The sequence below is a fragment of the Aricia agestis genome, chromosome 7 (assembly GCF_905147365.1).
Source record: "Aricia agestis chromosome 7, ilAriAges1.1, whole genome shotgun sequence".
NCBI lineage: Eukaryota > Metazoa > Arthropoda > Insecta > Lepidoptera > Lycaenidae > Aricia > Aricia agestis.
The window spans coordinates 15,628,503-15,650,820 of record NC_056412.1 but is presented as its reverse complement, the minus strand read 5'-3'; the positions used below and the strand labels follow the sequence as shown (position 1 = coordinate 15,650,820).

The 22,318-nt window shown below is 40.6% G+C and overlaps 1 protein-coding gene across 1 annotated transcript; it reads right to left on the bottom strand.

The window, feature by feature from the left end:
- Positions 1–2,597: 2,597 nt before the first annotated feature.
- On the bottom strand, positions 2,598–21,211 carry LOC121728817 (E3 ubiquitin-protein ligase TM129). Its single transcript, XM_042117118.1, has 5 exons — positions 20,632–21,211; positions 20,184–20,313; positions 11,758–12,012; positions 5,959–6,083; positions 2,598–3,200 (listed from the first exon to the last, which is right to left on the bottom strand). Exons 1-5 carry the CDS (start codon positions 21,045–21,047, stop codon positions 3,050–3,052), a joined length of 1,077 nt encoding a protein of 358 aa, XP_041973052.1. The 5' UTR covers positions 21,048–21,211; the 3' UTR covers positions 2,598–3,049.
- Between the last annotated feature and the right edge of the window lie 1,107 nt (positions 21,212–22,318).

Below are 22,318 nucleotides of genomic sequence, written 5' to 3'. Positions count from 1 at the left end.
ATGGGAAACACAACATTGGATCCCAGTTCGAACTAGGATCGAAACTACATTAATGTTGTATTGAATAGTAGAATTGATTTATTGATTAATGTAGCTGAATTTAAACGAGGCCCCAAATGACAAAAATATAAAATACTACATGATGCCCGCAACTCCATTGCGCCAAAATTCGTTTATTGCGCGGGAACTGTACATTCGGGGATAAAAAGTATCCTATGTCCTTTCCCGAGACTCAAAGTATCTCCATGCCAAATTTCAGCAAAATCGGTTCAGCGGTTTGAGCGTGAAGAGGTAACAAACAGACAGACGGATAGACAGACAGACAGACACACTTTCGCATTTATAATATTAGTACGGATTTGACAAAAATATCCAGCCGCCGCAGCATGGTCCGCCATCTGCCTATGAATCAACTTCTCTGATACTAGTATGAATAGTGCAGTAGCTTAAGTCTGGCTGCCCCAAAAATTATAGCAACACCACTGCTCGTTTTTTTTTAAATTATGAGTCATGGCTTAGGGGTGGTCTATTAATTACGAAACGATACTTTGACCTCCCCTCACCCTTATTGATGAGATTCACTAAAACCCCCTTACCCTGCCTTTAACACTTAATTAAGTGTTAAAGGCAGGGTAAGGATTATTTAGAAATCGTTGACATGCAATACAAATAATTAGTCTAGATATAAAATCATAATAATTCTAAATAAATAATTTTGAAGTAATTATTGCACCATAGTTGAACAAGTTAAAATGATAAGTTATAACATGATGTGTTAAGTTATAACATGATGTGTAAAGTAATATGCATTATGCAGCCCAATTTTTAATTATTCAGACTCAACCTTTAGGCTTAAATACAATCAAAACGACTACAAAAATATATTTTATAATGAATCTAGATTTCATTAACAGATATTATATAAAAATTACAAATATATAAAAGTAGGTAATATTTAAAAAAGTACAAAACAATCTCATATTTGAAGACATGAGTGGATGACCGGGTACCTAACATACTACATAAGAGTTCAAACTACTAATTTTTTCTTAATAATTCGAATAAACCTTTTAACTTGCCTACTTCATCATCTGGCATATATATTATACTATACATAAAATCTAAATTTTTTTGATTTAAAATCATTTCCCGATCCTAAAGCCTCCATTTATGGAAAAAAAACGTAAATTTTCTAATTGTTACCCGCCTCATCCACTCATGTCTTCATTTCATAAAAAAAAACAGTAACTATGATTATTTCTCTATCTCATGATTTTTAACGCAGATATTATGACAGCAAGTGATTGTCCCTGAATGTATGTCATATTCGACGCGTTCCATTTGCAACAATCAATTAAAACGATCAAAATTCTCAAAATGACTCCTATTTTGAGTGTTTTGATCGTTTTTAATGCTAAATGGAACGTGGGGATTATGTTAAATTAATCAAATGTCATTGTTAAACAAGACCTTGTTACCGTATTGTTAAAAAGAAATTCAAATTGTTTAGTAATTCCAAGTCGTAAAAAGGTCATTGAAAATTTCTGGGTTCCAGAGTTTAATTTACAAACATCTATTCCATTCCTATATTTATCTATTTTACCTTATACCTTACAAGATATTATAGTTTGTATAATCAACATCAAAAGTTATATAAAACAGTAATTCGGGTATAGAATACGACAGTAAATAATTCCATGAACTCACTAAAAATTGTTCAAAAATTTTATAACTGAGAATTTAGCCACAAAATTTTTATTTTCATAACAAATTTTATCCGCGCCATATTATGTTCTGTGACCAACCTCTAGTCTACTCTTATCCCCTTGTTAAAAAAATATTATTCAATGAATAAGTTTTTCAATGTTGTGTCCTTTTAGGCAAGTGACTCTTCTAACTTGTTAGATAAGGACAAAACATTGTACAGCATTTCAGATGCCTAAATATTTTTATTAGTAAGAGAATTATAGTTTCACAGCTTAAAGGAAATGCCAAATATAATCAGTCTCTACATTACATTCCTCTACCCACCATATTTTATCAGTCTATTTTTTAACACGAGAAAAGATTTTAAAACTACTTTTTAAAGTATCCAAAAAGAATAACAAATCATGGCTTTATTTATTGTCGAACATTTTAGTTCACCTGTATATAGACACCAAATCTACTAAAGACTAACAATGACATTAATGCTACTTGCACTACTAGGAATATATCAATGGAATATTTCATAAGTATAACTTACATGTCTTACAGTAAACATCAAAGAGGTATCAAATACACCACTCTTAAAAACTCTTAAAAACCAACTCATGCCACCTGAGGACTGTTTGCTATGGCTCCTCTTCATGTTAGTTAGGGACAAGTGCAGCTAACTTTCTGACACATTGGCCATTGCATACAGTTCATTTTTAAATGCTTTACAATATAATATCTAGTGGTATACATAATAAAATATTCATACGTATCATTAGCCAAGGTCCCATAGAGGCAGAAAAATACAAAATCTTTAATCTTTGATGTGTTTTAACCCATCAAGCTCCATAAGTTCTGAGCGAGACACAATAGAATAACAATAAATTTCCAAGAATCCACGATCGAAGGATTAACTGCACAAAAACATATATTATGTGTATTCTTATAATAGAGGGACAATGTTCCCCTTTTCAAATTAATGTCTTTCTTGCACTCCATTCATGATGATTTCGACACTTTAAAACTATAACTGTTTGTGATAGAGACCAAGGTTGAATACGAAATGGACATATAGCTTCACATTGGCTTTTTCAACCTTTACACTCATTACTGCACTATAGTTCAATTAATTTATTCACCAGAATAGGGCGCGCGGGGCACACGTCCTGCAGGCAGAATACCGTGCACTTATCACTTCACTGTAGTTTACTCAGCGTTTTGCTCGCGCTCAAGTATGATGCGCTTGATATCCTGCAGGCAGAATACCGCGCACTTATCACTTCAATATAGTTTACTCAACGTTTTGGTCGCGCTCAAGGATGATGCGCTTGATATCTATGACGATATACATGGGCTAGCTGGTCACTGGGCGCGCGGGGCACACGTCCTGCAGGCAGAATACCGCGCGGCAGACGGGGCAGGACCCGCGCGCCGCAAGCCACGCCCCCGCCGCGCCCGCACGCGCCGCCCACCACCGCGCCATGCACGCACAGCACCACAGCGCCCTAGAAAGAGAGAGATTTAGTAGATAGAGACTTGGGATTTCTGCACACTGCACAACACCAGAAGACCCTAGAAAGAGAGATATATAATAGATAGAAACAAAACATAGGGCATTACTGTACAGCACAAGAGCGCCCTAGAAAGACAGGACGATAGAGACAAAACATAAGGCATTATTGCACAGCACCAGAGCTCCCTAGAAAGACAGAGAGATGTAGTAGATAGAGACAAAAGATATGGTATTACTGCACAGCACCAGAGCGCCCTAGAAAGAGAGGGTGATAGAGACAAAACATAAGGCATTACTGCACAGCACCAGAGCGCCCTAAAAGAGATGTAGAAGATAGAGACAAAAGATAATTATGGCATTACAGCACAGCACAAGAACACCCTAGAAAGAGAGAGATGTAGTATGTAAAGACAAAATATATGGCATTACTGCTCAGCACCAGAGCGCCATAGAAAGAGGGGATGATGGAGACAAAACATAAGGCATTAATGCTCAGCACCAAAGCACCCTAGAAAGAGAGAGAAATGTAGTTGATAGAGACAAAAGATATGGCATGACTTAATGAACAGTTATGTTGTTTAAAAAAAGTTTAATATGGGTTTTGTTTCTTTGTTTTGTTAAAGATGAAGATGTATTATTATTCTTTACCTTAAAAAATAATAGAATCACACTATATTTACATATTATATGGATATGTGGCAGCCGACTGGTTTAGATAGCCGTTCAATCAAACAGCCCTTTGACTGAACAACGCCATTCAGTCACACGGCTATACGTCGTTTAGCCGACTTGTTGACTACAACGTTCAACACTACAGCTAGACGACGCTTAGCCTACTGGTTTAATGGCAAATTAACTTGGGCGACCATTAGCTTAATATGTAATTTGGGAGAATAGGAAAACTTTTTGTATTTTATTGAAAGATTATTCTTTGATTAAGTTTAAAGGGTGACCAAAAGTTTAATGCAATAAGTAAAAATAAAAAATTCTGAAGCGTGTTTTGTGGCGGTCGCCGGCTGCTGCCGCAGCACAGTCACTGTTCTAACCTAACCTACTTTTGGACTTTCTGGATTGTGTTTGTTTTTGTTTTCCCCCTTTTTTTTGATGACGGTCGCCGGCTGCTGCCGCAGCACGCTCGCTGCGCTCGCTCAGCCCCCCTGTGTTGTGGTCTAAGTTCTAACCTAACCTAACCAACTTTTGGACTTTCTGGATTGTGTTTGTTTTTGTTTTGACGGGGGACTGTGCCCCCCAAACCGCCCTTTCCGGTGGGCTGCGTCCATCCATTTCATAATCCCGTAATTTCTCCTCGAATATTTGTTGAAATTTTGATTCACTCGTATGTGCCTCTACAACTTTGGTCTCTTTAATAACACTTGTAACTTTTATTAACTACTTTCTTTCCGAAAAACAAGCACAAACACCAATAAACACCTGCTAGTTGACGCCATATTGCAAATAAAACGCACCCAGCGCCGCAGCGGTGCGCGCTGAACTACTTCAATTAGACGGCAGCTTTTGAATCAGCTGTAGTGTTGAACGTTTTGAGCGACTAAAATATTCAATATAAAAGCTAGACGTGTGATTGAATGACGTTGTTCAGTCAAAGGGCTAGCTGTTTGATTGAACGGCTATTCAAATCAGTCGGCTGCGACAGATATACAATGTTTTGTTTTAGACCGTCAAGTCAATTTTCTACTTTATCAAGCATGATTATAAGCAAACTGGTTAAAATATTTTTTTAGTAACAAAGTTTAACTACACAGCTAGTATATTGTAAAATGTTATCGTGGTTCATCACAATACTCATAAAAACATTTAAGCAATGATATTCTACTTAAACAGATCTGTTACTTTCATACTATTTTCCGGCTTAAATCTCTTCCGAACAACATTGACAAATTTGACAGATAAGTGAAACAAAAGATACGAAATGCCATTTATATAAAAGAGACAGACTAAATAAAAGACGACCCAATTGACGTATTTGAAGCTTTACAACGCGCGCGGTAGTAACATAATTATCTGCTTGGAGTTTTTTATTATTATATCATTGTATTTAAGTAATTATCTGAGCAGCAACCCACGCATTCATACGCGTGCGGATGTAGAAGTACAGCTAAAATCGCCTAATGAAACATCAAACTATCATCAAGGTCTAATCAAAAGTAGTTACATTTATTTCGTGTACATTGAATGAGTCTTGCTACCACACAAAATTGTAGAATTATATTCGCCCGCAAACCAACAACACCTAACATAATGATGTATTTTTTACTGTCTATAATTATACTAGATGACGCCCGCGACAACGTTGAGCCTAAATTAGTTTATCCCGCGGGAACTGTACATTTTGCTGGGATAATAAGTATCCTATGTTCTTCCTAGGGCTTCAAAGTATCTTCATACCAAACAGCAAAATCGGCTGAGCGGTTTGAGCGTGAAGAGGGCAGATAGACAGACAGACACATTTTCGCATTTATCAGGGCGAGCAAAGCAAGCCCTAGTATATCCCACAAGTCACAACCCGTACATTTTGTGGTACACTTTACGGAAAAACTATCACACCTATAATTATTGATTTGTGCTTTAACATACTTAGTAATTTTTATTTATATATAGATGTGTTATCATCAGTCAGTTAAAGTGTGACGACGCGAGCCCTCACAAAGCTCGGCTTATAGCTAGTAATATTAGTATGGAATGGAAGTATACGGATTACACATTTCATAAATATGACAATATTTAATCACCTGCAGTTGCATTGTTGGCATGGTGGTTGCTCAGCCTGGTCTCCTTCAAGCACGACGGGTTCACAGCGCTTGTTTAGTTTCACATCAGCTTGGTTCTGCATGCATCCAATGCATAGTTCCAACTCCTAAGCAGAAAAATATTTTGTTTGTCCTACACAGTGGTATAATAGTTGCTCCTTATATTTTTATTTTTCTTTCTATCTCAAAAAATATACAAATATAGTTGACCTTTTGATTATTTTGGCACAGATATAAAGTAGGCCAAAAGAATGCATGGTTATCTTGGAAACAGTTTTGAGTATTTAAAATCTATATATTAATACGTGAGAGAAAAACTTTGTAACCCTTTTTACGAAAAATGGGGATACGTAGGTGCATGAATTTTGCACAGTTATAGTTTATATGGTGAAGGAGTGCATCGAGCTAATATTATTTTAAAATTATGCTTTTATTATATATATTTTTAACAAATAAACCGTTACACACAGACACAGACACACGTTACAGATTTTTGAGTGACAAGCCTATACATACGAATTATATACTCTTTTAAGGTGCAATACTTTTATTCACTTTACTTATGCACTTAAAATACAGGTGTGGCTCATTAATAACTATAATTAGGTATAATAACAACAAAGTACACAATCAAGTAGTGCAGCTTACGCTCGCGCGTCCCGACTGGCGCGGGGGTGCCGCGCTCGCCGGTGCATTCCAGAACGCTTCACCCCGCGGTGCCCCTTGACCTCGAGCCCCGATGCAACAAGATCGACTCGATTCGGCGGGCGTCGTTACAACTATTATTACGCGCACATACAAACAATAATAATAATTAACACACGCGCTACAAACTCCCCCTCTAGTTCGAACTAGCGTCCCGCGTTCGGACTAGCACTTACGGGGTCGCCCCCGCTTACGTTTGACCCTAACAGGTGCTTCTAATTCGCCAACGTATGGCGTCAATTGTGACACGTGGTAACGTCCAATGCCTTCTAGAAGATACGTCGTGGGACTAACTACTTCACTGATACGATAGGGACCGTCTCTCTTCGGAATAAACTTAACAGACTGCCCGGATCCGACACTGTTCGGTCCGTGAGTGTTTAAGAGGACTAAACTACCTACCTCGTGATCCGGTGGTGCTCTCCTACCTTTATCGGCGTACTTCTTCTGGATGGACTGGGCACGCTCGTGAACCTCTCGCGCGTCTACGAGTGCTGTCGACAACCTGCGTAAGTATGGAGTAATATTAGGAACGAAATTATCGTTTTCCACAATAGCTCTCATATCTGATATCACGTCGGAAGGAGCTCGCAGCTCTCTTCCGAAGGTAAGGAATGACGGGGTAGAACCGGTGCTCGCCGTCGTTGCCGTGTTCATCGCAAACCTAATTGCGGGCAGGTGTTCGTCCCAGGAGCCGTGATCTCTCCCCACTAGGATAGCAAGCTGCGGCTTTAGGTCGCGGTTCTTCCTCTCTACGGGATTCGCCTCGGGATGATATAGAGGGGTCAGCGACTGTTTGATGCCGAAGGTGTGGCAAACTTGCTGCATCACCTCAGCGACAAACTGCACTCCGTTATCGCTAATCATCCTCCGTGGTACTCCGAATCTCAAGAATACCTCGCTTACCAGGGCAGCGGCACATTCCACGCTGGTGGCGTTCTCCAGGGCAAACAGCTCTGTCCATCGGGAACAGACATCCTCCACTATCAAAATCCAGCGGTTGCCTTTAGCTGTTCTCGGCAAAGGCCCAAACAAATCAACAGCGATGCCCTCAAAGCGTCGGTTTGTCGCAGGCGTTTGGAGCAAGCCGGCAGGCTTCCTGTTATCTGCCTTGTAGCGTTGGCACGCAGTACATCCTTTTATATAATTGGTAACGTATGTTCTCATACCCATCCAAAAGTACCGGGTCCTGATGCGTTGCAGGGTTCTCTCCACTCCGAAATGGCCTGCTGTGGGTGCGTCGTGAAACTCGGCGAGCACCTGCTCTCTCTCGTGTGCTGGAATCACAAGGCAAGCAGTATCAGCGTCATCGGCTTCGGGGGTACATCTATACAATATACCATCTGACATCAGGTACCCTTTTTCTGACCAATTCCTCCCCCTAAAGGGATCGTCGGTGGCCTCTAAATCTTCGATAATGTTCTTCAAGTCGGTATCTTTAAGCTGGCTCTCACGCACCTCTGCAGGAGTCTTGTGCGGTATGTCTACAGTGACAAAGCACACCTCGCAACTTTCTGCTCCACCGTTGCAACAGGGAGGGCGACTGAGAGTGTCTGCTATGACATTCACTCTACCAGGAGTATACTGTATCTGCAGGTTGTATGACTGCAGCGTCAGGGCCCACCTTGCTAGGCGGCCACTCGGTGTCTTTAAGCTCATCAGCCAGCGCAAGGGCTGATGGTCAGATTTAACAATCACCTCTGAACCTTCTATATACCCTCTGAACTTCGTCACAGCCCACACGACCGCCAAAGCTTCTCTTTCCGTGGTTGAGTAGTTTCTCTCCGCAGGTTGTAGCAGTCTGCTGGCGTACTCCACGGGCCGTTCGTCGGGGCCCTCCCCCTGCATCAGGACAGCTCCGAGGCAGTAGCCGCTACTGTCAGTCCTGAGGGAAAAAGGTTTAGCTTCATCAGCTTGTCGAAGAATAGGGGCAGTGACTAAAAGTCTTTTAATATGATCAAATGCAGCTTGCTGGTCATCAGTCCATTTCCAGGTACTACTCTTCTTTAAGAGGTCAGTCAACGGCTTAGCCAAGGCAGCATAGTTGGGTACAAAACGTCGGAACCAGCTCGACGTCGCCAAAAATCCTTTGAGCTGCTTCTCGTTCTTTGGAGCAGGCATTTCAGCAATAGCTGCAGTCTTATCCGGGTCAACGTGTAAACCGCCAGGAACAATAATATGGCCAAGGAATTTTACTGAGTCTCTGGCGAAACAACTCTTCTCACGGTTGACTCGCAGGTTGAACACCTCCAGCCTCCTGAAGACAGCTTCCAGGTCTCCCAGGTGCTGTTTGAAATCTGGGGACAAGACGATGAGGTCGTCGAGGTATCCTAAAATTGTCACGGGTCTGTTTCCACGTGGGCTCTGCGATATCTCGGTCCCGTCGGTCTCATCTGTCACAATCGGTACGCTCAGGTTTGACTTAAACTGATCGATTAATCTCTGGAACGTAGCGCCTGAGTTGCGGAGGCCCATCGGCATCCTCTTGAACCGGTAAGTACCAGCTGGTGTTATAAATGCTGTCTTGTCCTTGTCCTCATCGTAGACACTTACTTGAAAATATCCAGAGCGGAGGTCGAGGGTGGTCATGTAGCTAGTGGTCTTAGCAGCGTGCAGTACGTCTTCTATGCGCGGCAGCGGGTATCGGTCCGGTTCCGTCACGGCATTGAGCTTCCGGTAGTCCACGCATAGTCGTACGCCGCCATCTTTCTTAGTGACCAGTACGACGTTTGCCGCCCAGGGCGACTCGCACTCCTCAATCACGTCTGCTTCCAGCAGCTTCTCCAGCTCGTTATTTAATAATTCACGTTTACCTTGTGACAAGCGGTACGGTGGTGAAGCTATAGGCTCCTGTCTCTCATCGACCCGAATGCGGTGAGACGCGTAGCTGGTCGGCGGTCCCCGGTCGGCAAACCGCTCAGCTTGACTGATGATCAGCTGGTTGAGCTGGGTCCTCTGAGCTGTCGACAGCTGCGTCGCTTCGTCGTTCCTCAACATCAGAGTGTTCTCTTCCAGCGTCAGCTGCATAGTCGAGGTGTAGCCGGCGTTAACTCGCGCTTCCCCCTTGAAGAATTGGAACTTCGCTCCAGGTGCGTCTGAAAAATGCCAACATTCGTTTTTCAGGTCGAGTAATATACCTGCCTGCACAATGAAATCTTGCCCTAGAAGGGTCCTATTATTAGCTTCTGGGATTACTAAAAACTTGGTCGTAAACTCACGATTATTAAGATAAACTTTAGTCTCGCATAATAACACGTTGCTCACCTGTCGTGTCCCGTCGGCGAGACCAATCGTACGACGAACTTGCTTAAAACTTACTCCGTTGTTCAATAATATTTTATAAAGTCCTGGGCTGGCCAAGGACTCGGTGGCGCCGGTATCCAGCACAGCGACACCAACCTGCGAAAACACTTTAATCTTTATAACCGCGCGCGCCACCCCGGCGTCGCGCGTAACGGCCGTTTGAAAACTTACTTGATGGTCGGTCGAAGCGGTGCTCCTGCACGTCGGGCACTTGGAGCGAATCACACCTTCTTTACCACACCCATAACAAGAAATCGGTTTAGCTTTCACCTCGTCGGCATTGGGCGTTACGTTGCGTCTACATTCGTCGGTGGTATGACCAATTCTCCTACACGACGCGCAACGCGTTCTAACACGTTTAGACACGATATTATTTTTACTATCCGCATTACTAACGGTATTAGAATAAACATCGGCAACGGGCGCCTTTGGTACAAACTTACCCCCATCCGCGTTTAACGGGTTAACATTATAAACAGAGTGCCGTACATATCTAGCGCGCTCTAACAAACAATCTATGCTATCTATATTCTCGCGCGGCACGCACTTCCTAATACTATCACTTAACAGTCCATAAATTATGTCTATCTTCATTTTTTCGGGAACCTCGTACGGGAGTCGAGCGAAGTGGGCACGGATCTTCGACACGAAGGAATCGACGTGCTCGTCCTCTTGTTCTCGGGCGAAAATCTCGCGAAATATCCAATGGGCGGGACGTGGTGCGCCGAACATGTTACGTAGCCTTTTTATTGCGTCGTCCCACGTTTGTACGGTGGCTTTTATGCCTTGCCACCATACCGCAGCCTCTCCCGTTAGCAGCATAGGCATACCACGGAGCGCGATGTGGTCCGGTACATTCGCACACTCTTTGTACGTAACTATGTTATCGATAAATGCTTCTACGGCGTCGGCGTCGTTTTTCTTTCCGTCGAAGCGGGCGGTGCACGCGACGAAATTTCCTACCGTTGCTGTCGCCGGAGTCGGGGCGGGTGCTGCTTGTGTCTGTGACTGAAGACTTTGGATCACGCCGCTTAGAAGTGCGGTGAACTGGGCTTCTGACAATGTGGCGCCGGTATTCACGGGCGCGGGTGCCGCCATGTTAGCGTCAGTTACTTCTGCACTCGCGTTTTCTTGTTGTCGCGTTTTCGGCATTTTCGTGGTCCGGCCACAAGTTGGGCGCAATTTTTAAGGTGCAATACTTTTATTCACTTTACTTATGCACTTAAAATACAGGTGTGGCTCATTAATAACTATAATTAGGTATAATAACAACAAAGTACACAATCAAGTAGTGCAGCTTACGCTCGCGCGTCCCGACTGGCGCGGGGGTGCCGCGCTCGCCGGTGCATTCCAGAACGCTTCACCCCGCGGTGCCCCTTGACCTCGAGCCCCGATGCAACAAGATCGACTCGATTCGGCGGGCGTCGTTACAACTATTATTACGCGCACATACAAACAATAATAATAATTAACACACGCGCTACACTCTTTTATTTATGGTTGAAGTCTGTTGACAACAAGTTGACAAATTGAAAATGGATTATTGTTTTTTTTTTTATTTAATTTTAGATTAGTCGATGCTTAAACGGCCAGTCTGAGATCAGCTGAGGCCCAGAGACAAGAATTGAAAAAAACTATGATGAAGTCAATATTTTTTACAAAATATAGGTAGTGATCCTAATGTTGTTGCAAGTAAGGTCGAATTTCGACCATTGGGCGATCTCTAGTAAACTTAAAAATATCATAACATTATAAAATACATAATTTTCTTACCTGATCAGTATAATAAACAGGATTCTGTTCGACATGCTGTTTGAAGACCTTAATGAATCTTTCTATTAACGTGGGCAGCAGCGATATGTGTTCGGGCACTCGCACTGCACGCTGCAGGTGCGGCTGTAGATCTCTCAGAGCTGTAGTAGTTATACGGAATGTAAACTTCTTTACGTCCTCCCTGGACGGTATCACTTCGATGTTTACATACTGCACCTCATCCTCACCGGACGTAGAGAAGTCATGGCTATCCGTCTGTTTGATAAAAAGTATCATTAGCTGATTCTTATTTATTATGGCAAGGTTTTGGGACTTTTAATAAACTTTTAATAAATAACTGGCTGACCCGACAAACATTGTTTTGCTATGTATACAGGGTGTCAAAAGACCGCTTCCGATAACTTCGTGGGGTTATTATAGGGCATGAGATATATCCATTGGTGCAAGAAATTTTCATGTAATCGCCAGTTTTTAAAATAGTCAAAATTTTTAACACGCAATGTATAATGCGTGCAGTTAATGAGCGATAATATCGCCCGCCGCCAATGAATGAAACCCCGGGCCGAGCCGGCCCCCCCGCGCCGCCCGCGCCGAATACCGCGCGCGCGGCTCTGCGCTAGTCATGAGTTAAGACAAAACAGCTGATCGTGGTGTGCCCTATACCCTAGCCCGTAGGTAGTGAATAAACCACCAATATTGTAATGATTATTAAATTACAATAGTTTTCACGATTTAACAAAATGTTACAATTTATTAATTACCGTTTCTCAGGTTTTTACTCAAAAATACTCAGTTTTTACTTCCGGCCAAAAAGGAAAAGAAATCATAATTCACATCCGATCATCATCCGATTTATACATCTGTAAAAATACATACACAGTTACCTACTGCACCTATCAATACCTATCAATGGAAAACATACGTGATAACATGTTCACTGACCTGTGATCAGCTGTCTGCTTTTATGAAATGAAGTTCGAACTGTGCTCCATGATCCATCTAACTCGATGTAGATTGCAGAGTTATTCAACACTTAACAAAAGTAATTACAGGAGACATTCCAATTCTTTAAACACTTTTTATTGCACTGTTTAAACCGCACTATCGTCTATCGACGACGATGTTCACCTGTTCCTTAAAGCATCGCACATTCATCGGACGTATCTTGTCACGGCCCGTTATTAATTACAAACATAAAAAAAAATAGTTAACAATACACAAAACAAGCAATAATATGACAACATCTAAACGTAAAATTACAAAACTTAAACAAAAACGTCACAGTACCTACACCAGCACGGCGCGTGTTAGACAGCCGACTGAACAAAATTGAAGAAAAAACTTTGTAAAATAGCAGCGTTTTACCCTGAAATAAAACGCTTATTAAATACTTACCTTATTTGAAGCATAATAATTGAGATAGGCACTTCCGTTTCCGCAGATTTTACCTCCTTTTCTTTCCTGAATGTTGGTAGCTCTGTCAACCTTGGCGCCATCATCGAGCAGGTAGAGGGAGAATTCCCGCTCGACTATGATCATTGAGTCGAAATTACACCAGGCAGAAATAAAGTTATGCTTCAAATAAGGTAAGTATTTAATAAGCGTTTTATTTCAGGGTAAAACGCTGCTATTAAACACTTGACCGTTATTTGAAGCATAATAATTGAGACGTGTTTGTTATCGCCTGGTGATGATGTACGCCAATGTGACAAAATAAAAGTAAGACGCCAATGTGAAAAGAAAATATAACAATATAAAATAAAAATAGTAATTCCTTGTGGGAATACTTCTAAAACTTTATAAATGAATATATAGGTGATATAAGAGTGATGGAATAGAAAATCCAGTGTTCAAACACTTTTTTACACAATTACTACACCAAAAACTCATTGACAAATCAAAAATACAACTTGTAAAAGCTTTGATATGGACATAATGAAATCAACTAAAGGAACAAAATAATTTCTTAAATCGTTAGAATTAGATTAAAGTACTAGTTTTTTGTACCGATTTTCAATAACGGCCCCAAAAGTATTTCATGAATGGATACATTGTCTATCCAACTTTCAGCCATAGCTGAGCGGACGTTACCTGGTGGTGCAGTTGTCTCAGACAAGCAACCAGTAAACAGCAAGGTTGCTTATTACTGGGATTGCTTAAAATCTTCCAGCTAGATTGCCTAGAATCAGAACTGTTCGTTTTAGTTATGACTAAATAAATTAATCACATTAAGAATTTTAAACCACTGTTTTCTTACAGTGTGTAAGATCATGTACACGTCTGCCCGACGAAAACAAAAGCAAAATATCTGTATGTCTAAAAAATACAAATAAATGACTTGCGTCAACTGGCGTCAACAGTATAAGACTTCAATAAGTTTTTAATTTATGTTGTACAAGCTTTTTCAATGCAATAGATTTTAACATGTTTTACCAAACCGTAAGAACTTAAAGGGCCAGAAATCTCTGTATCAGACATGGAAGATATCTACTTATGTAAGAAAATAGTGTTATAAGAGAGCTTAATCTATTAAAAATAGATAAGCTAAGAATTTTGCAAGGACTGTGGCCGTCGGCTTGTGAGCATCATAGCATCGTGATATAAACCTGCTTGATCGGTCAAGTCGAGAGTTACATAATTAGTCACTACATTAGCTTCGGCGGAAGCAAATAGATCGGTCACACAAGTAAGCCGCATTTTCTGATCTTCTCCGTGCAAGAAGTTAACAGATTTGGGAATGATCCAATAACTCGAAAAATCTGAATGGTTATGTCCATCAGGGCATCTGACCTGGTGAGACCTTCGTCCCAAATATAGGTTATAGCTGTTCGTTTGTCGCTCTGCCAAAGAACTGTCGAGCGAGTGAGAGTCTGGTGCTGACTGCTGACCTAGGAGAAGCAGAGCGCTAGAAGCTCTTTCTGATTGTAATGCATGAAATTCTTATGCTGACCATGTCCCCGTTAAGGAAAGGTGGTCGAGTTGAGCACCCCAAGCTAGGTCCGACGCATCTGTTGCCAAGCAGTGCGATGGTGGACCCCAATGAATGGAAGTTGATAGATGATGACTTTGCAACCACCACCGAAGATCGTCGCTAAACGTAACGATTGTCTCGGTAGAGAGCAGCGATTCGGAAATGCGGACTTATCCAAGTCTATGAGAAGAGTCAAGAGAGCTCGGTAATGTAGCCTTCGGTACTATGAAACTGGCGAAGTTCAGGAGACCGAGGATGCTCTGCAAGGTCTTTAGATCTACCAGACTCTTTGTCAGGACTCAGGACTTTTTTTTTTTTTTTTTTTTTTATTAAATAAGGGGGCAAACGAGCAAACGGGTCACCTGATGGTAAGCAACTACCGTCGCCCATGGACACTCGCAACATCAGAAGAGCTGCAGGTGCGTAGGTGCGTTGCCGACCTTTTAAGAGGGTATACGCTCTTTTCTTGAAGGTTTGCAGGTCGTATCGGTCCGGAAATACTGCTGGTGACAGTTCATTCCAGAGTTTTACAGTGCGCGGCAGAAAGTTACGCAAAAAACGCACTGTGGAAGACTGCCACTCATCAAGATGATGAGGATGGTATGTTTTTCGCGTGGGACGATAGCGAAAAGTTGCAGGTGGTATGATTCCGAACAATTCCTCAGAGCACTCCCCGTGATACAACCCATAGAGGATGCAGAGTGAAGCAACATCTCGGCGTAATTCCAGGGGGTCCAAGCTGTTTGAAACACTATGGCAGTCAAAAAAAAAGGCAGGACTGGTAAAATCTTTTGATGAATTTTAGACATTTTCTCGCCTGGAAGTAGCTTTTCGTTTTGAAACGTGTTCCAACGAACACCTACAAATACCAGGTCTTGTTGAGGCGTAAGTAAAGCCTTTGAAGCAAAATGTGGACATGCTTCTGTAGGATGATTTTGTTTTAATAAGCAATAAGATAATCGTCCTAATAAACAATGATACGCAGAACTTGCTCTCTGAGGGTTTGTTTAACCCAATTGGTCAGGGAAGCAGGTGACCGGACAATAAGCAAGTAATTTGCAGCAACTGTCCCTTGTATACAGACGTAGGAGCCGTCAGTGCGATGGAGCGACTGCCAGGTAAAATAAGCTTGGGACAGGTATATTTTGCAAAGCCAATCGTCGGGTTGCAAAACGAAACTGTCATTAGTTGAACATTTATGAGCCCGAATGGCTGAGTCAAAACATAATCGAATAGAGTGGAAAGATTGAAAATAGGACGGCAGGACCCGTCGACCTTAGGGACCAGAAACATTGTCGAAATAAAACTTGGCAAGGGGCTGGCAACTTCTAAGACACCCTGGAATATCATTTGTCGAATTTGGAGATACATATCTTCAGACTCTGTGGTAGAAAAACGATTTTGATTTAATTTTGGAATGAACCGAGGTGGTTTCTCCATGAATGGTATGCGGTACCCTTTTAGAATCTTTATAATAATAACCTGGAGCATCTAGGCGCTGCCAACGAGAAACGGTGGTAAAACTTCAAAGTTTGACCCGCTCTGAATTTTTGATTGTCAGTTACGTTTTTTGGCATTCCCGAGATCCCAGAGATTCCCGAGATCCGAAAGAGAAGCGGCATATTCACGGGTACTTTTGCCGTGGAAGTTCCCTCAGTTGTCCAATCGAGCTCCTCTCGAGTGAAAGGAACTTCGTGCATTGCCAGGCATTGACCGTGGTTCAAAATTATTTCTTTGTCCCCGTGGGGTACGATTGTATGAATAGCCTTGCGCAGGCTGGTGATCATGGGAAATGTGCGAGCTAGCACAACATCCATGATACATACCCTGCGCGGGTATATAATTCTTAGTCTGCCTCTGCGGGGGTAGGCTAAGCTCTCGAGTGAAAAGAACTTCGTGCATTGCTAGGCATTGACCGTGGTTCAAAATTTATTGTTTGTCCCTGCGGGGGACGATTGTAAGAACAGCCTTGCGCAGACTGGTGAGCATGGGAAATGTGCGAGCTAGCACAACATCCATGAGACATACCCTGCGCGGGTATATAATTCTTAGTCTGCCTCTGCGGGGGTAGGCTAAGCTCTCGAGTGAAAAGAACTTCGTGCATTGCTAGGCATTGACTGTGGTTCAAAATTTATTGTTTGTCCCTGCGGGGGACGATTGTAAGAACAGCCTTGCGCAGACTGGTGAGCATGGGAAATGTGCGAGCTAGCACAACATCCATGAGACATACCCTGCGCGGATATATAACTCTTAGCCTGCCCCTGCGGGGGGCGGCGAGTCAATCTGTTGCTCTAGAACCCGCTTGCGCAGCGGCAGCAACATTGTTCTGACTATTCGCAACAAAGGTTTTGCGAGCTCCCTCAGTCTTTTCGAGTAGTGACACCAGCAACTCGGAATTAACTTAGATAAAATGATTGCCAGAACTGGGTCATGAACGAAATTGATAATTGCATTGCGTCTCATTTGAAAACCTCATAGATCTCAAAGCCCAGCTCAGACCACAAATTAATTGAAGTAACTCTGACGTTGTGATACAAATCCTTAACGGTTTCATTAAACCTTCAGGGGTCAAGCTTGAAACGTGTGACCATTGTAACAATTTCTCAAGAGCAGATTTCAATGCTCCGCGCTGCATAAGTACGCAATATAATAATGCCGCGTATGATTTGTGCACGTGAGCCTTTTTTTTTTTTTTAAATCTAAATATTTAAGCTCATCATTGACCTCTAAATCAACAAAAACTAGTATATGATTATAAAATTCTTGAACTTCAGAATAACGAACTTCTGACCATTCGTTATTATGTTGAATATTTATTTAATATAGCCAAAACCCCCGAAAGAGAAGTTTTCGTAACGGACGTTTCTTTAAGTTTTGTTTCAATTTCAAAAACAAGATTCGGTTATAAAGAATTTCTAACGGTCGTTTCATTTTCATTTGAAAAATAGATCGGTTTTCGTAAAAATAATTAACCTTTTTGTTAAGTTCATTAACCTCTTGAGTTAATTTAGCTAAAGGGTGGTTATAGCGCAGTCTGTATTTGCTCCCCCCCTTTTTGTGGCGGCGGCGCCTCGATTTACGTTTGCTGTGTGAAGTAGAAGTCGATGACGAGCTCGAATCATTTGTTCAACTACTACTACTAGATGACCTTGCACGAGAACAATGTGCAATTTTTTATTAACCACATTAGTGGGTAGTTTCAAATCTAACGTTAGCTGGTGTCACTACCGAATCATGAACAAATTCACATTCGTTATTCATTATTAATAGCTACCTTAACCTAGGAAAGAACACAAACACAAGAACTTAACTAGAAAATTAATATTTAAAAATTTAAATGTAGTATTTAAATTTATATTCGTTATTAAAGTAACGATACGAACGATAAAATCGTTATTAATATGAAATGTTCATCTTTTCTAAAGAAAAAATGTATAAAAATATAACTTACGTGAATTACCAAAACCTTGAAAAACGGTAAAAACACAACACTGAAATTATTTCACTTTATACTTAAATATATAACTGGGAGTTATATAATAAGGAGGTATAATACGTAATGACTTCTGAGCACGACTGTGCGGTGCGGAAAACAAAACGCCAATGATCATAGTCGAGCGGGAATTCTCCCTCTACCTGCTCGATGATGGCGCCAAGGTTGACAGAGCTACCAACATTCAGGAAAGAAAAGGAGGTAAAATCTGCGGAAACGGAAGTGCCTATCTCAATTATTATGCTTCAAATAACGGTCAAGTGTTTAATAATAGGGATGTATCCCTGTGCAATGTGAATATTTTGAGTAATCGATAATTTTTTTATCGATAAATCGTATTAATTGTTTTGCATACGAGTACGTATTGATTACTGTCAAACTAAAAATAAACAAATATTTACTCAATATTAAGAAAAGCGACAATAATTAAAAGTTATTTAATTAATTAGGTATTAAAGTATTTTAGACGCGCATAACGCGTACCACGGTATAACAATCACTTTATCACGACAATGTAGGTATCGAATTTAAAAAATGAGATGAGATCTACTAAATAATAGTTATAATTTTTATTATTTAATGGTAATTTAAATATCGACTAAATAGTATTGAATTTATAGGGTACAACACTTAGATTGTCCTTGAAATGGATTAGCGACACGTGCGTCGGCACCTGCAGAGCGGCGCGCTTTGTCGGTGCCGCGATCAAAGCAAGCCGCCTTTTGTCGGTGTCTTTTGACTACTTCCGAAAGTCGATACACGACGAACATTATTTCAAAAATTAAAATAGATTTTTTAATTTAGTAGCCATTTGAGCATTGAGGTAATAGGTTGTTAGAGTTGTTAGGAGATAAGTTTGATTTTTTAACAATTACTTCAAGTATCAAAACGTGGTAGTATTGTGTAAAGTGTTAATAATTGATTATTATTTCAGTTGTAATAAAATACTTTGTGGTGTGATACATTTCGTTAACGAGAAGTTTTTTTGACGTTCTTGGTGGTGACTGGTCTTATTGCTTGGTGTTAAGGACTATTTTCAAAATGCATAAAGAAGTAAGAACACTTGAACTCAACATTTTTCACGTAAGTTAATTGCCAGTTTTATGTATGAGGTTTTTTCGTGTATCATCTGTTATTTCGATTGATAAGTGACGATTGCGGATAAACAGTTCATCCGCATAGGTTTCGTTACTTACGATTAACTTTTTAACGAGTCTAATAATCTTAGAAGTTTGCCATACTGTCGTAAGTTGTTACACATGCACAGACAGTTACTTACATTTTTCTACATGAGCTACCATTAAACTCTTAACACTGCAAGTAGCTTAGATGAGAGGTCAGAGGTCAGAGTTCTAAGTTCCACGTCATGGTGACCTTCATGGGTTTGAAATTGAAAAGACATACATTAGGGTTTCTGTGTGTTCTGTCGTAAGTCGTAACTCGTAGTGTATCGTCATTCGTCGCATACGACCTTTCGACTTAGCGTGCGTAGGGCGGAGCTAACAGCTGATTAACGCGGTCAACGTTCTCGGGTTTGTACCTACTCGGAACACGAGAACGTTGACCGCGCGCTTGCAAATGCTTATTGGGGTAAAAATAATAAAATTTAAAAAAATATTTTAAAATATTTTTCTATGTGGTTTATTATCATGTTTAAAGGGTTTTAATTATAAAAAAATAAAGAATAAAAAATTTAAAAAATTAAAAAAAAAAAAAAAAAAAAAAAACATATTCGTAATCAGAAAATGTAGTATAATCATACCCCAAAGTTATCGGAAGTGGTCTTATTACACCCTGTATAATTTCTAGTATCAATATAAAAAGTAGATAAAAACCTATTCACAGGCCTAACATATATGTGCATATAAAACCTTAAAATCGGTTGAGCCGTTTTGGAGGAGTTCACATGCAAACGAGAAGAGAATTTTATATATTAGATTAATACTTTTTAGTCATACTTACAGCAGTAGCAACAAGAGCAGCATCTTCCTGCTTAACAGCATTCACGCTGTACTGAGTCACTTTTATCAGCCATGTCGGTGTGGCAACAAACTTGCTTGTTGCACTCAGAGGTATTGATATCTTATCCACACTGAAATATTAGTATTTGACTCAATTAAGTTGGATAATTAATTAAAGGTTGATTCTGCAAAATCTTGCTTTTTGGATTTAGCATGAGTCTTGATGACTGATATTTTATAAGGAAACTAAAAGAAAAATAAAAGTACAGTTTGCAGTTTGATTCAAAGTTTAGTTTTTAAATATATGAACATGAAAACATCTATCGACAAAAACAACAAAAAGGTCCACCAATCTAAGTAGATGTTGTCTAAGTATGTCTCAGTTAAAATTAGCCCTGGGTTACATTTGCTGTTATATGCATAATGTAAGTATGCCTAAACCACCTTACCTCCGAAACTCTCTGTTAAAGTCAACAGCGATGATCCTCCAGTCGCTACCCTCTGGTACATAAGGGATGAGAGATCTGACCACCGGGTGATTTTTCTTGTTGTTCTCATACCAGGAGCACAAGTGGTATAAGAACATGACGGGGATGAGCGCAGCGCACCCGGCCGCATACTGCAACCACAGGCCTCGCTCGCCGCCGCACCATAGCGTGAAGAAGTACCCCAGAGGAAGTAGCGAATGCAAGCAGCACGTTATAGTTATGCGCTTCAAATGGTAGCCGATAAAGTTCACGTTCTCAGACGCTAGGTACCCGTCAAAGATTTGAGGTATCGTAAATCCGGCTGACACAAATTCACTAGGCGGATAAACTACGCAAATGCAAAATAATATGTAAAATAAAGTGATGAAGATATCCATTGTTTTAGGCGAGATAAACACGATTACCAATTAGCATACATAAGGAATGTGCACTGTGTATATCATGTAGATATTGTATGTAAATGTAATTAATTGATTAGTTGCACTCTATTATCGATTTTTAATTATAAAGCGCCGATGAACTGCACGAACACAGAAACCAATAAGACCACAGAAATAAGAAGAAATTGAAACATCAGCTGACATTTGACATTTGTCATTAGCCTTTTTTTTCTTATTATGGCACTACGGCTATTTAACCATGCCCAGTGTCGAGTATATTATTATGGCGGGAAAACAATATTTTTCAGCATTGTTTTTCTATAAATTATTGTCTTATTAATTTGTCAGATCTAAAGTCTAATCAAAGTCTAAGTAAAAGTTGATAAAAATCAATACAGTTAAGAAGTCAAGTCGATCGATTCAGTAAAGTGGTAGACAACATAACAGTGGTAAACTCTTTACTTTTTCGATGGAGTTTTGGAGGGATCAGGATCACTAATGACAAAATAGTATGTTTCTGGATAGGTATTGCATTACTTTCCTACACTTCTGCACGATAGGTAACTAATATCTAACGATTAATATTCTACCAATATTACACATTAAAAACCTAGTTATAGTTAAACAATTTTAGGAAAATAATACAAAAATACAACATCTCTTTTTCACGTCATTCCCGGTCAATATAATAATTATTCATAGTCACAATGTTAATTACCATACTCCGCCGAAATGGTTTCACTGATTTTTACCAAATTTTATATGCATATTCAGTAGGTCTGAGAATGGGCTACAGCTAGCTACATGGCCTGGGCGAAATAGGGCAAAACAATGTTTGCCGGGAGTCGGGACAGCTAGTACACAGGGCCCCCGCTACCATATGTGCAATGTGTGCAATGCACACGGGCGCCATCCTATAGGGGCGCCAAATCGCTATCTTTAGGGGCACCAAAACCAAGGACCCAAAAAATTTGCCTAAAGGGGCGCCAAAATACTTTTTTTGCACACAGGCGCCAGTAGCCCTTACGGGGGCCCTGCTAGTACATAATATATTATTTAATACATGATGTCTAGTTACGTAAATAGTAAAATATTATACAATTTGTCTTATAGTCCATAGATCTGATAGTCCTGGCCACTGTCAGGTCAATGACTCCATTGACTCCTGGGAGTTGGGACCATGACCCCTCAAATCTCAATCCTCATCCAGGACATCTGCTGGCAGAATAGTTACAGCTCGTTTGCCTACTCCTGGCAGTCGGGTAAAA